Raw genomic sequence first — 15,089 nt, forward strand, 5'->3', positions numbered from 1 at the left:
ACGCGTCGATCACGGCAGACATGGATGAAAATTTGAGCCGGGGCTACGTGCAGTTAGGGAAGGCGAGGGGCATGAACGAATTCAAATTTTCCAATGGATTCACTCATCTGTCACCGCCTGTTGACAAATGCAACTTCATCTACTTCGCCCTTATACTTGGCGGCATAGGATTCCTCTTGCCGTACAACAGGTCACGCCGCAATCAGACACTATATTCCTCCGTGTGTCGGCAATCGAGTGTCAAAGACCTCTGTATCTTTAATTTACGATCTTTTCTTGAAAGTAAAATCGAACTTGCGGTATACGCTTGTGCATGCTTATGTCGAACACCAAAACCATGTATACCTTATGTTTTGATATACAGTGGACTTGCATAACGCTGATTCGTATAACGCGATGAGAAGATCGTGACAATACTCGTGAAGCGCGATAAGCTGTATATAGCGGCTAGAAAAAATATTTGAACCTTCTTTTTTTGCAATGAAGAATTTTTCTTTAACAGATTTTATGTACTTCATTTCCATAGCATCAAATTTGTGTAATCATGTAAACATGCTACTAAATGATACGAAATGTAATGTACTTGGATCTGTTTAATTTATTTATAAATGCTATGATAAATACAATGTTATGCAAATACTTTTTGTAGCCACCGTATTTATATATGGGGAAGCTAATGGTTATAAAGGATGTGAAAATTTATCTCTTATCCTCGAACTGATATAGCTGATATCAAAGAACGATTTGTATAACGCGGAATATTGCATAAAGATCCACTGTACTTTTAATAGTGATTCTAGATCGTAAATGCTTGTTGAAAATCGATCAATGATCTCAGGGATGGTCATATGAGAATATTGCATGGCTATACTTAGTAGTAGATTGTTAGTAAAAGATATTCCTAATAAAAAATATTAATTAGGTGAGTTTATTATTCATGGAACGTAACGTCGATGTTTCTGTTTCTTACAGTTTCATCATAGCGGTGGACTTTTTTCAAGCGAGGTATCCCGGAACTACTGTAATATTCGATATGTCAGTTGTCTACATTATCATGGCCTTTTTCGCGGTTTTTGCAAATAATATTTTGATCGAAACATTGTCCCTAAACACACGGATAACATTTGGTAAGAATTAACAGTCAGTTAACATTTAACAGTTAACATTTTTGTATTAAAAACACGAAAAAAACATTTTGTATGAAAATATGCTATTATTTAATACACTAATATGAATTGTAGGATATCTGGTAGCCTTCGTCACCTTAAATTTTGTTGTGATTTCCGAGATCTGGTGGGAGCCTTTTAACGTGGCTACTTCTTACACGATTAATTTAGTCGTCGTTGCAATAGTATCGCTGGGCTGTACCGGTAAAGAATGCTTTGTGTCATGAATCCCATGAAAATTCACATTTTATATTAAAATTGCTATTTTTTAATTAGTTCAACAATCGAGCTTTTACGGATACACTTCCATGCTTCCCAGTCGATACACGCAGGCGGTGATGATTGGAGAAAGTGAGAAATAAACACTCAAATAATTGTTTTGTCTAAAGTATTGAATTGACGAAATATTAAAAAAAACACATGTATTTTCTTGCAGGCATTGCTGGTCTTTGGGTATCAATCAATCGAATATTAACAAAGTCTTTGCTTGACGATGAACGTAGCAACACATCCATGTTTTTCGTTTTATCGAATAGCACGATTCTAATGTGCTTCTTACTAAACCAAAAAGTTCGCAAGACTGATTTCGTGCAGTTTTATATAACATTATGTCAAGAAAGAAATCGAATTACATTAGAACCGACGGAAGATGTTGGTTTGGTACGTATCAATTATTATTAACCAACAATTTTAATTAAATAATATTAAATGTTTTTTGTGAATAGATGGATCCATTGGATCAGGTCGGGGACCCTTCGAAAGGTCAGTATGGGGTTCTAAAGATTCAGACTAGTCCTTTAGGAAATGAATCTGCAAGTGGAAACACCGAGCTAAATGGTAAAAATTACAATTTATTTCTAGTGCGTCGAATAACATTTATTTGTGGTAATAAATCAATAGTTTTTATTTTTAGGAACAAATCAGTATTCACCATTCTCATTCAGTAACCCAGTATATGAACCTGGCGCGCCATCAGGAAATCCTCCTGGTAGCGCTGGTCCTACATACAAAGTTGAAGATGTAGTTGTTATGAGGGGAACGTATGGAACTCAAACTAGTAAACCGTGGTCTGAAATCAAAAGTACCATATTCTTTAATTCTACATTTTTATTATACCATAAAATTAATTTTTCTTCGCGAAAAACTAACATATATGATATTTTTTAAGAGGGTTTTCTTGCAAGACTTGAAGTAGCAAAGATAATATGCCCATATATGGCTAGTATTGGTCTAGCATACTTTGTAACACTTTGTTTGTACCCTGGAATTATGTCAGAAATTATTTCTTGTGAGCTTGGATCATGGATGCCGGTAATTTTGATGACAGCGTTTAATGCTTCTGATGTATTGGGCAAGGTATAAAGAATTTTAATGTCTCGAATATATATTCGCTGAATATACATTCACCTAAAATTCAACAGTTTAAAAATTTAACAGTTGCGCGCATATGGATATCTTGTTATTTAATATTTCAGATACTTGCTTTGATTCCTTATGATTGGAAACGTACCCAGTTACTATCATTTGCGAGTGTTCGAGTTATATTGATTCCTTTATTTCTACTTTGTGCATTACCTAGAAGTACTCCAATATTTTCTGGAGAGGGATATCCATTGCTACTTTCTTGCTTGCTTGGCGTGACAAATGGTATCGTTGGATCGGTACCAATGATGCAGGCACCTACCAAAGTACCGGAGGGACATCGTGAATTAGCAGGTATTATATACTATACGTATATTTAAATTTTCATTTACGATGATGACTCATTTCTTATAACGTTACTGTATCTTTTTAGGGAATATTATGACTTTGTCGTATACTACAGGTTTGACAGTAGGCTCGTTATTCGCATACATACTGGATACTCGTTTCGAGCTACCAGTCCAGTCGAAAGATGTATGCTTTAATGCATTAAATCCATCAGTAATGCCACTTAATAATACAACACCAAGCATTTTAACAACTATTATGTCTTCCGCATTACCCACGTTAGAAAACGTTACACCAAAGGTAAAAACTACTGTAACTGTCTTGTCAACTGTTTTAACATCCACTTTGATGTCTAATAATACTACCGTTAGTACATTAACTACTGGTGTGATGGAAACATCCACGACTATATCCCCGAAGATGTTTGTTAACGTTACCGCTTCAGTTAATAATGCAATTTTACAACACTAGGATACGCACGTTTGTGTGCTGTGTTGAATCTGGTGCTCTATCTAAATAAATTTATTCAAATAATTTATTATGATGTAGAATCTTATTTATTGATTTGTAGATTATAATTATTTATTCGTTTGAATTATCGCAGTATTTCCCGTACAAAATGATACCAATAAATTTGTAAAATGTTAAAGAGATTTTGATTCCACAGAACGATAGTTAAAATCGCCAGATTGAACACACACACAAAAATTCGAATTCTCGATCCTTATGATTTCGTAAATATTGCAGTAATTATTTACTCGAGTTTTTACCGGAATTTATTAACGAGTAAAGGATATTTTTAACAAAAAAAGTAATCAGGAGTCAATAAAACAAACACGGAGTAATGTTGTATCCACATTACGTCGAATAAATACTTCTTTTTAACTCCTGTAGAATAATTAAGCCAGAAAAAAGCTTTAAAAGTCTTCTTCGATGATATTATTGTGTCTTTTATATAATTGTGGCTAATTTTATAGCCGTCTACTTATTAAATTTTCTTGTTAAACGCAAAAAAAAAAGATTCAAATATATAGCTGTAAAATTTGTTGCACGTGAGAAGGAGAGCAAAAGATCTTTTTAATCCTTAAATAATATGATGACGAATAATCGTAACTCGACAGAGACAATCCTAATGCGTTAACTCATAGTGTTCCTTTATTTATTTAGGTAATTTTAAGAATTAAGAAAATAATATTTCTCTTAAAGTTTCTGTCTAGATAAAAAAGAAGAATCTGCTACTGAAAATAGTATTTGACTTCGTATCATTTAAGGATTAAATCATATCCTTCGATGAGTTGTTTTCTAATTTAAAACTTGTTAACTTTATGTTAATCCTAGAACTGTCCGGAACGACACGAAAAAGAGGAAAATTATATCCAAACGATATTCAATGTCCTTCCTGGTAGTTCTGAGCACTGCACTTGTTAGATCAATGGTTGAGACGTAGCAAATTTACGCGATCTAGTTATCGTGCAAGTATATTCTGTAAGAGATTGTTATATGTCTGCGTGAATAGTTAATAATTATAAATGTAAGATATATATACTTACAACATACTTCCGTATGAAACGAAGAAAACGATGAAAAAAGAAGAAAAGAAGAAAAGAAGAAAAGCATGTGTTTTTTTCGAGCGCGTAGTTTTTTACCTAAGTTAATACGCCCAGAAACATATCCATATTGTTACCTGGAAAGGTTTATAATCAAATATTCTCAATCTTTGTAGCCACTGAATGAAACTTTACACACTGGATAGGTACACTCTGCAAAAGATCATATTTTCACGCGTTCTCATATAGAAGTTAAACGTATAATTAAAAAAGAGAAGAAAGGGTAGATTCTTTACCAGAATTCTTTTCACTATTTCTTTCTTAACGTTTGTTTTATATTAAATCACATAATGAAGCTCATCCAAGCTCGTGAATTAAATGGACTTAACCGACAATTTAAAGCTCGGAAGCATTTTTACGAACGTTCCAACGATGAATTACACTTCAAAGTATAAAAGATTACATCTTAATAGATAAATGTATATGCGTAATATTCACCAAATGTACCACCCATCCAAACAGCTTACAGTTGTATTTCATATATTCAAGATATATCTAGAAATCGTTTAGAGATGAAGCATACATACACACACACACACACACACACATACAAACACACAACATACAACACACACATGAACCCGGGATTACACGTAAAACATGCACACGTAAGAATTGTCTATACATACCCATACACACGCAAATTCGAGGTAATGCAAATTAATCATATCAATCTTCGATTCGTATCATCGATTCTATCACAATTTCTCTTGTACGATGGTTTGTTTTATCCGATCGTAATCCGGATGCACAAAACGTCGACACCTTTTTCAGACTCAGTGTGGAGTAAGATTGTTAAGATTCGCGGAAAACCGACAAGTCGTTACATACATGTCATGTGTATATCTTTACTCTCAACATATCGAGATATGGAGTGGGGTTTTGAAAATTTATCGAATAGGAAAATTCGAGAAAAGTGTTGGGGGATCTTCAGTACAGGGAAAAAACGAAAACACGGCACGTTCCTTTCTGAGATATTTTTTTATGAGATGAATTCCAGTTTTACAATCGCATCGTAGGCGAGAAAAGATATTTTAGTGGTTCGTTAGGCGACTACGGTATATTTTTTATTGCCCTTTCATTAGTATCGTAAACTTGCAATATAAGTTCCATGATATATCTGCTAAAACCTATGTCAGAGAAAAGAGATGAAAAGAAAAAAAAATGCACGTGGGAGAAAGATACTCCAAAGGTCGAACGTAATTAGGGGAATTTATACGAGGATTACTAAAAAAAATCGTAATAGAATTATGAAATGAGTGATGAGGTATGATTATGAGTGTACAGTATAAGAATGCTTCTTAAACGATTGTGTGTAGAAAATACGGAGAGTCCTTTTGTTTGATAATCATATTTTTCATTAAAATGTAACTATCCGTATGTCAGATACGACATGGAGTAATATTCTGTACAGCCTTTAATATATATATATATACTCGTTAAAAGAGTACGTATACAAAGAAGGGCAGATGTGATCAATTTTTACATTAGTCTTCTACGTATTAGAAGTTACTCCACATCGTAATTAATAACATGTACAAATAATAAATATGTATATATATATATATATATTATATTCTTTAATATATCTTATCCAAGTATAATACTCTTTACGAATCAAACATTACACTCTTGATCACTATCATTAATCGATACTGTCTCCTATATTAGTTTCCCTTACATCAATTAATTGATCTCGCTTTTTTTCTTTCCTTTACTAAAAAAAGAAGGGGACAAATTAATGTACTGAATGCTATACGTATTATCAAAATACTGTCACTTAATTGGTAATAATTCGCAATAATATTTGTTAACAAATTTAAGTGATACAAATCTCTTTTTTTTCAGATTTTCCCTACCTATTACAATAAGCTAAGGCCGGTTCATTAGATATTAACCAAGCCGGTTTAAGAGTATAATCACTATAGCGGCTTAAAAAATGATTAATCAGCAAAGTGATTATGCCCTTAAAGACCGTCAAACCTTTATGTTTCCTTTACAGTGGAATGAAATGGTAAACGCCATTCTATCACAGTTAAATAAATTGAATACGCTAAGTTAAATGTACGCATAGTTTTCAAACAGTCATTTGAGATACTTAGCAGCCCAGTCTGTTCGACCATGAAGACTTCCGCTGCCTTTTGTGTTCAGCACAGTTCCGTATGCGATTGGTTGATGTGTTCCTTTGTTTGTATTTTCTATCGAACCCATAATTGTTAATAGTAATACATTAATAACCGAGATTCAATGATCAACGTTGAAAGTATCTGACCAAATGTAGAAGAAATATTTGTCTTAAAAAATGGACAAGGTTAAGAATACTTACTGATATTCTGTGTACCATAAACGCTGGGATAAGGCAACCTTAAAGTTTGATCGGTGAGGTATCGATTTCGTGGAATATAATATTGTCTCGTCTGATTCTCGACAGAGTTCTTAGGTACCCAGAAGGAATCGGTGAATTCTTCGTACTTTTCCATCGGTTGACCAACCAGGTTCCGTATTAATCTAGGCCTGTTCGGGTCGGAGTCACCGTTTCTTCAAAAATAAAAAAGAAAACGAGAAATCATTAGACGAAACCTCGGTTAAAATAAATCGATTAAAAACTTGAATCTCAGGAATTCATCGATTTAATTTATTGAACATCTTTTGATTTACAATGGAAGGCGGATAGTGTACAAAGTATAAAAAAAAATCCAGTCTGAGAAAAGGATTCTCGAAAATCAGTCATGTCCATTAAACAGCATTACGAGTAAATAAAAGAAATAATCTCAAAAAAAATATCCTATCGTGTCCAGACACGTAAAACATTTGCGAAGCTCGTTTTCCCAGATCATACAATACAGCAACGTACATCCCAGTATTGTCAGCAAGCAAGGGATCAGGATTTGCTTTAGTAGATCTCGAAACATTCGATACCTGGACGCTAAACTCGCACTTGGACCAGCGACGTATCGAGCCACAGCGATGTAATGTTGCTTCCCCGATGCTTTTCGACCATTCTTCACGTTTGATGGCTGCAACTGATTCCAATTGATGGTCGATGGCTCGTTCCAAGCTGGCAGCACCCAGTTCCCGTTGCTCTGCTGCGTGTTCTCTGGCAAATAATTGGCATTCCAATTGGCACGGTTCTCTTTGTATAGTCGTTCTGGGACTAGCTTTGCGTTCACGTTCTCAGGAATGATCTTGCTACTGACGTGGACAATTCAAGGATTAGATTTTATATAGAGTTGTATCGCGGTACGCAGGGAGGATTCCTACTTAATACGCAGCTTTTCGATTTAGGAAATTCGAGCAACGCACCCCAAGAGCTCGGCAAACTCGTCCTCGTCCAATTTTTGGGGATTGCTTTCGCGCATGTAACTATTATGGTTCAACAAAGGTAGTATCGTTTGCTGTTGCTGCTGCTGCATCATTTTCTCTTGTGCTCTGTAATTAAGTGCAAGCTCGTTTGATATTTTTAAACGTCGATTTCTTAGCTCTTAACATATGAAGTTAGAACTATCGATATTCTTTATCAAAACCGAGTCCTTGATGGAGGTTTTTCTCAACATTACGTTAATTATTTCGTATCATAACGATTTTCTCACAGTGATTCATAAGTTCATAAGAATACTATCAGGAATCGTAAGTTTCGCAACTTACGACAACTATGACGCACTTTATGCTCGTCACTTCATTTATTGAAAGAAACAAATACATAAAATGAGTTAAGAGGAAGATTCTATGCCTCAAGATAAAACGGAAATCGAGAATAGCAAAATTGCATCGGATGCTTCGTTTCCCAGAGAATCGAATTTAAAAACTTTTTGTTTTTACTTGTCGAAATTAAATTTTGATATAGAAAAACATATTGGAAAATCGCTGGCAATGTGTTTTTGACATTTATCAATTCAAGACAAATTCGATCAAAAAGTATCGAGATCCTTGTGTAACTCTATCTTCGTATGTTAAGGTATAAAGATATAAATATCGATTCAATTCACCTGGATTCCATCGAAGTCCTGAGTACTTCTTGCTGGGCGTAATTGTACGGTTTAGGAACAGGGGGTGGAAGATTCACTTTGTTCAAAACGAGATCTCGTTGAGATGTGACACCGATCTTTGTACTATTAATCATACGCGGGATGTTCGTTTGGAAATAGGGATACCTATAAAAGCATTATTTCAATGACTATTAGTTATTTCTTGTTATAGTCTACAAGGTGGATCAACTAAATGAGATTACATAAGTTTCTGCCTAATTTATCGTTGTATGAAAAAATCTGTTGAAACAAAATTATCACTAATACAATAAAATAAACACTATTAATAAACCTTTAAACAGTATAAGTAAAATTAAAAGTAAAAGTACAACAAATAAAAGTCTAGCAAATAATGGTGAAATATTATTTTTGTAATTGTCCGTTCCATTTAGCTGATCCATTACAGGATGAATCGAATATACAGATATTCTCTAGGTAACTTGTAAAAGTTTTACCTTAGGGATTGCTGTGCTGTAGGCCTTTTAATAGGATTCCACTGTAACATATCTTCCATAAGTATTACTGCTTCTTGGCTAGCATTTGGTATTAAAACGGTTAACGACGTGCGAGAAAAGTTTGGAAACTTGAAATTCATAGCGGCAGCCAGTTGATATCCGTCTGGCCAATCATCCTTCTCCGGCGTGCCAATGACGGAACATATTTTAAAGATTTCGTCGATTTCGCTTTTCCCGGGGAAAAGTGGCCGAAACGTGTATAGTTCGGCCATGATACAACCCACCGCCCAAATGTCGATCGGGCTGTTGTAAGTCGTGGAATGGAGCAGCACTTCCGGTGCTCTGTACCTGAAATGAGATCCTTAAATTAATTAAAAAGAAAATTCTTCGTTTCTCTTACGGATTTCAATTCATATTTGTTTCTATTTCCGTTATTATAAATATTAATATATAGTATTAATTTTAAGTACGGATACAACTGAAAGATAAGATATTGTCCTTCTCTGACTCAAAAGATTAAAGGGAGATTAAAAAAATTTCTTTATTATGTCATCCGTTATTATTCGTTAAAAATCACTTTACAATTTTCTTATTCATTTTAAATAAGTCGTCCAACGGATGAGAAATATAATTTTGTCAATTGTTCGTGCGATTATTGTTAATTGAACGTACTAATAATAATTATTGATTAAACGAATGTTTGAGTAAATAGATATTACCATCTGGTGGATACGTAATCCGTGTAAGGCGGCCTTGAACGTATTTCTCTGGCCAGGCCGAAATCAGCAATCTTCACCAGTTCTGGCCCCATACATAATAAATTTTCAGGTTTCATGTCGCGGTGGAAAAAGCCATGTTTATGCATGAACGCCAGTCCTTGAAGCACCTGATACACTATGTTCTTGATTACCGGCTCAGGGAAAAGTTTGTCCCTGTTGCATAATACATTTATGAAAGTCCAATTCGTTAAAAGTTGGATAGATAATTTAATAAAATTTTTTTACCTGTCCTTCATTAATTGGTAAAGATTCTCCTTCATATACTCGAAGACGAAATACAACACGTCGTTTTCACGAATTACTTCCTTCAATTTGACTACATTCGCGTGACTAAGTTTTTTCAAGGACTGCAAACGAGAAAAATATTTAAGTAATTTCTTTTTCGTTCTGAAAGCTGGAATTATTTTAATAACTAATTTCCGTCAGCGAATAAAATAGTTATTAATTTTAGATACAATCAAAGAATATACGGAATCTAAGAATTCGCAAAATAACACGTACATTTATAGGAACGAGTTATTATCTAGACTATGAATTTTTATACAAGTTTATAGATTTACTTGCCAATTGATAAAAAAGAAGACAAGCTAAAAATTACAACGCATACTCTACTTTGTATATCTTACAAATTTCTGCATACGATATTCCGTTCAATACACTTTTAGAATTTTAAATTTTGTGTATAATGCGCCAAACATCATAGTCCAACGATAAGATCAAATTACGAATTCTCTTGCTAGGATCTATAAAATAAATTATTTTTTTTTTTTGTATTACTTTAACTTCGCGCAAATTCATCGCCTCTTCCCACGAATAATATTTCCTCTTCATTCTTTTTATGGCAACTTTTTCCCCGGTATCGATGCGTTCCCCGAGAACAACGGAACCGAATGTTCCATCTCCTAATTGGTTTAATGTTATGTATCGATTCATTTTCATCGATGTTCGAATTGTCGAAGGTTTACAACATTTCTTCAGCTTGCGTTCGTCTCAAAGTACTCTGGATGCATCATATTAATTTCTAAAACAAAAATTGCCACTTTTTTTCATGACCTTGAGGAAATTGATTCAAGATTAGTTTCAAAGAAATTAAATTCTTAGATTGAATTTTCCATCGAAATAATATTTCGACAGATTGTTTTCCTAATTCCATATTCGCAGTACTAGTACCTAGTAATATTATTAATGATTAATAATAATTTAATCCTTAACGATTAAGCACGCGTGAAATATCATGCGAATTTTGTTTCGTCATCTTATCCTTATTTATAACACCTACGAACATTATCATCTTTTTACTTTCCGCTCAATAATGATCATAACGATAATAAATATCGATCATGATTATTAAACTTATTTGACTTTATTGATCTCCAAAATGAAGAGATGTATTTTGGTAAATTCCCAATCATAATAATAATAACGTGATTTTCATTAATGATAGCTCGTAAGGATTATGATAATGCAATGTAATAATAACTCAATAGCCGAGTAATAATCATTATTCTTTTTGCATAGTACGTAGTAGATGACGTACGTTAAATCATTATAATAGTTATCTAAAACTACTTAAATTTACATGAATTGTTAGTTAGTGTCGTTATTAGAGTGCCCATTAGAACGTTCGATAAGTAATATAATTATACAAAATGGATATTCATTTGTTATGAATTTGTTATGACATTTCGTAATCTTCATTAACAAAGCGACTTTGATGTCAATATGTAGTTGCGTTCATCTGGCTCTTATGCAACACGAGAAAGAATCAAAGCGTTCTTTTACTGTTCCTTTCAGCAAACGGAAACGCACATTTTTCCTGTAGAAATGTTTTTAAATAATAGATAAGTATTTGGTTAGATTGATCAAATTATTAATTTATTTATCTTATCTTTCTCTCAGATTTCGTATCGTCAGTGAATTATTACTAATTCATCGCTAATTCGAAATAAGACTTTTTCGTATTACATGACCCGAAATAGAAAGATTAAGACCCTACCCAGGCTATCTACGTAGCGACGTTTCATAGATGCGTATTAGACTCGTTGATAGCGATAATGGCAAGTACGTTTGCATGCAGCGGTCATTGCGAAGCAATGTGCAAAATTCACGAAAAAACAATCAACAGAAGTTTTCGTCGCGACGACTGGACATTGCCAGTAATCCTTGCAGCTACGAACGAATGTATCGATATAGAAAAAAAGCGTCTTCCTCGTCGCTCGACATTTTAAAATAATGACAAAACAAAATGTATCTTACTGTGCGCTTCGTTAATTGAACATCGACGTAGATCACATTGGTCGTGTCTAGCAGATTACTCGTAGACACTGGGCTTAATTTTTCTGTTAGTTATCTATACGTTATATAAATTAATATATTAGCTATCTATGTGTTCATCAATATTTATTTGTCTACCTTTTATAATCTGCGATAGAGAAAAGGAAAAAAGGAGAATTTTATCAGATTAACTGTTATTTCCCTCTTTCTTTTATCTTTTTTTTCCTGGAGAAATAAAATTCTATATAACGGGTAAATTATTGTATCTGATAAGGTCTATTTATAACATCTATAACTATTATAACTAAAAGTTTATTATGTTTTGAGATTAACTTTTATGTGTCCTCGTTGTTCAATAATATTCGTCGATATCACAGTGATGATCGGCACGATTTGTTTGATATCGAAGATAACAATAACAACAATGAACGATCGTGAAAAATCTTTACTAGAGAAAAATCGTGCAATTGATCGAAGGAAAAGCTGTACACACTTCAACTAGCTTATACCACTTGTTGGAAGTCGTTGGAGTTAAAGTTTCACCGCTAACGGAAATGCTATCGAGAAAATGCTGATATACAGCTCGTAAAATATGAAACGGTATGACGGTACCGGCATGTACCATCGCACTGAATTGTTAACTGAATTTCATTTAGTTTGAAATATTGACACTTGTTACTTCTTAGATATATGAGCATATTTTGTTAAAGACACGTGTACTTTATACGTCGTTTATATGGATAAATGTGTAATTAAGTACATGAATAAATAATTTGGTGACATTTTTTGTCCGTTTGTCAATACATGTAAAATTGACGTAAAGGAGCATTATCGTCAATTCGAATAAAAAATAATAAGATAAAAAAATTATAGATAATTTTAAATGCATGATATAAATCGTTAATCGCTAACAATCATTGCTGTTTTATAACTGGACTTCGGATTGTGTCTTTACGTATTTATGGAAAATTTGAAGGCACAGGCACGCGTAATGTGCAAAAATTAATATCCAAGGTACAGTATTATCTGTAGTAATATTTAATGCGACAAACAAAATTTCTGACCGTGTTCTATCCATTTAGTTATATTCATAAAAATATCAATTCATATAAATCCGCAGTCTATCGGCAACTAGAGAATTTTAAAACGTTGAAACCTCGGAAATTGAAAGATTTCGAATTTAAAATTTTTGCAAAATAAAAAGATTGTATGTTGCAAGAATTAAGATTATACGTAAGTAGTTTCGACCAGAAAAGGTACGGTAACCCAATTACGTTTTAGAATGATTTTGTTCGATGAGAACAACGCAGGCCAACATCAAGATTAGCATTTTCCTTACGTTCGCATGTGGACAATTTTCGTAACGGGTCAGTCATGCGAGAATATAGATTTTCTTAGGTCTTACGATTCAAGAGACCGGCTAAGTGTATGTATAATAGGCCATTACTCAAGTTATGACCTTCTATCAGAAGTTATAGCGTTACTTTCTCATTTTCTACGATTAGCAATATATTTCTAATAATTTGACAGCAAAGTTCTGGGTAATTTACACGAGCCTGTTATTGTATAATAATAAAAAAAAAACGCTGGATCTAAGCAGCAGTTAAATAATAAGATATAAATATTAATGAACTAATAAGTGATTAATTGTAATTCATTTGCTACCCGACATTCAATATTTTTATTTCAAAATCATATTGAAAAATGTTACGCGAAATACTGATGCAAGAACAATTAATACTAAAGAACAGTGTGGAATAACATGGAACGCGATAAGTCGAATTTAAATAGAATAAAAATTTCATCTCGGTAAATTCACGATCAATTGAATCTATTCGATCGTTTACAATTCTTCGCCAATATCTGCTAACATTATACAATATACAAAATATTATACAAATAACCAACACGTAAAAAACAAAACCGATCAATCAACGTAGGATCGTACTATAATTAACACCTGTTTTAATATATTTTGCACATTTTTAATATATTATTTAACTGCGCGTTCTTAATCCTCGAATATTGAATTTACTTATAAAAGGATTACTTTGGAAATTTTTACGTTCAATGCGAACGTGGGACAAAATTCAAAAGTTTTGAAATCTGGCGAAACGACTAAAGTTAAGCAAACGGCTCAAGTTTATCGTATCGCAGTTTTACCGGAAGCGTTAGGAATTGGAGACGTTGTCCGTTCGAATTTCAATATTCACTGTGACTTGAAAAGCGCGAACGAATATGATGATTTTAATTTTTACTTACGACGAAAACCATCTGGCTCACCAACATTCCACGTACGTGATTACCTTTCTGCGCAATGTTCCTTCGCAAACTGTTAATCGAGCGGCCATGCTTCACCGTGTGTAGTCATGGTTACAAGTACTAACTGAAACTTGTACCATTGGTGGTTGTTTTAACCCCTATTGTGATAATTCGTTGGCTGATCGCATTCTTTTTCATTGATGAAAATAAAACAAACATCGAATTTTACATCTGTCGTAAATAATTCAATTATAAGCAGAAATATTATTGGAGAAAAGAAGATGGTAGATAGCGAAAGCAGTACCATTTGCAAAAAGTCAACCAGTATTTATAAAAGTCTAAAGAAATAGGGTAATCGAAGAAATTCGACATAAGAATCGTGCAATTAGTATTTAAAACGGTTGCTTATAAAATTAAATGAATATTAAATGAATATACAATGAACAATTTTGAGACTTAATATTTGATTTAAGGTTGAGATGTTACCGACTATTGCTGGTTCATAAGTACAAATAAATAAGTAACGAATAAAAACATTTATAAACTGAAAATGATATGATGTAAAAAATACCTTATAAGAGATATAGATGGCTAAAATACAAAAATATAAGTAAATGGTAAATATTACATGTTTGTCAATGACAAATTGCAATGATATTTAACATTTTCGATTGTATTTATAACGAAAGTGAGAGTATCAATTTTTAGATATGTATATTAAAATTATTAAATCGGATATTACTACATATCGCTAAAACTCGTGCAAATATATATATATATATTTCGAAATATTTTGATGTAACTGAATGCA

At 33.1% G+C, this 15,089-nt stretch overlaps 2 protein-coding genes and 1 long non-coding RNA gene across 5 annotated transcripts; 1 reads left to right on the top strand and 2 right to left on the bottom strand.

Moving 5' to 3' along the window:
* The first annotated feature begins 20 nt into the window (after nucleotides 1–20).
* LOC117233994 (equilibrative nucleoside transporter 4) lies at nucleotides 21–5,414 on the top strand. The gene is made up of 10 exons (XM_033494779.1): nucleotides 21–190; nucleotides 973–1,127; nucleotides 1,242–1,370; nucleotides 1,443–1,517; nucleotides 1,603–1,826; nucleotides 1,892–2,003; nucleotides 2,080–2,247; nucleotides 2,335–2,522; nucleotides 2,642–2,882; nucleotides 2,962–5,414. The coding sequence occupies exons 1-10, from the start codon at nucleotides 21–23 to the stop codon at nucleotides 3,345–3,347; spliced, it is 1,848 nt and encodes a 615-aa protein (XP_033350670.1). The 3' UTR covers nucleotides 3,348–5,414.
* LOC117233995 (serine/threonine-protein kinase ICK) lies at nucleotides 5,201–10,729 on the bottom strand. Of its 3 annotated transcripts, none has more exons than XM_033494781.1 (9): nucleotides 10,520–10,729; nucleotides 9,968–10,089; nucleotides 9,683–9,895; nucleotides 8,964–9,311; nucleotides 8,470–8,634; nucleotides 7,787–7,912; nucleotides 7,403–7,672; nucleotides 6,810–7,021; nucleotides 5,201–6,690 (listed from the first exon to the last, which is right to left on the bottom strand). In XM_033494781.1, the coding sequence occupies exons 1-9, from the start codon at nucleotides 10,679–10,681 to the stop codon at nucleotides 6,569–6,571; spliced, it is 1,740 nt and encodes a 579-aa protein (XP_033350672.1). In that variant the 5' UTR covers nucleotides 10,682–10,729; the 3' UTR covers nucleotides 5,201–6,568. The 3 variants fall into 3 exon arrangements, with proteins under 3 accessions (XP_033350672.1, XP_033350673.1, XP_033350671.1); XM_033494782.1 differs by having other exon boundaries at nucleotides 5,201–6,681; nucleotides 7,403–7,675; XM_033494780.1 differs by having other exon boundaries at nucleotides 7,403–7,675.
* Nucleotides 10,725–15,011, bottom strand: LOC117234003. Its single transcript, XR_004493461.1, has 3 exons — nucleotides 14,850–15,011; nucleotides 14,279–14,467; nucleotides 10,725–10,763 (listed from the first exon to the last, which is right to left on the bottom strand). It is a non-coding gene; the product is annotated as an uncharacterized LOC117234003 (long non-coding RNA).
* Between the last annotated feature and the right edge of the window lie 78 nt (nucleotides 15,012–15,089).

The sequence above is a fragment of the Bombus vosnesenskii genome, unplaced genomic scaffold (genome assembly GCF_011952255.1).
Source record: "Bombus vosnesenskii isolate JDL3184/JDL3185 unplaced genomic scaffold, Bvos_JDL3184-5_v1.1 scf7180000013302, whole genome shotgun sequence".
In the NCBI taxonomy this organism is placed as follows: Eukaryota; Metazoa; Arthropoda; class Insecta; order Hymenoptera; family Apidae; genus Bombus; species Bombus vosnesenskii.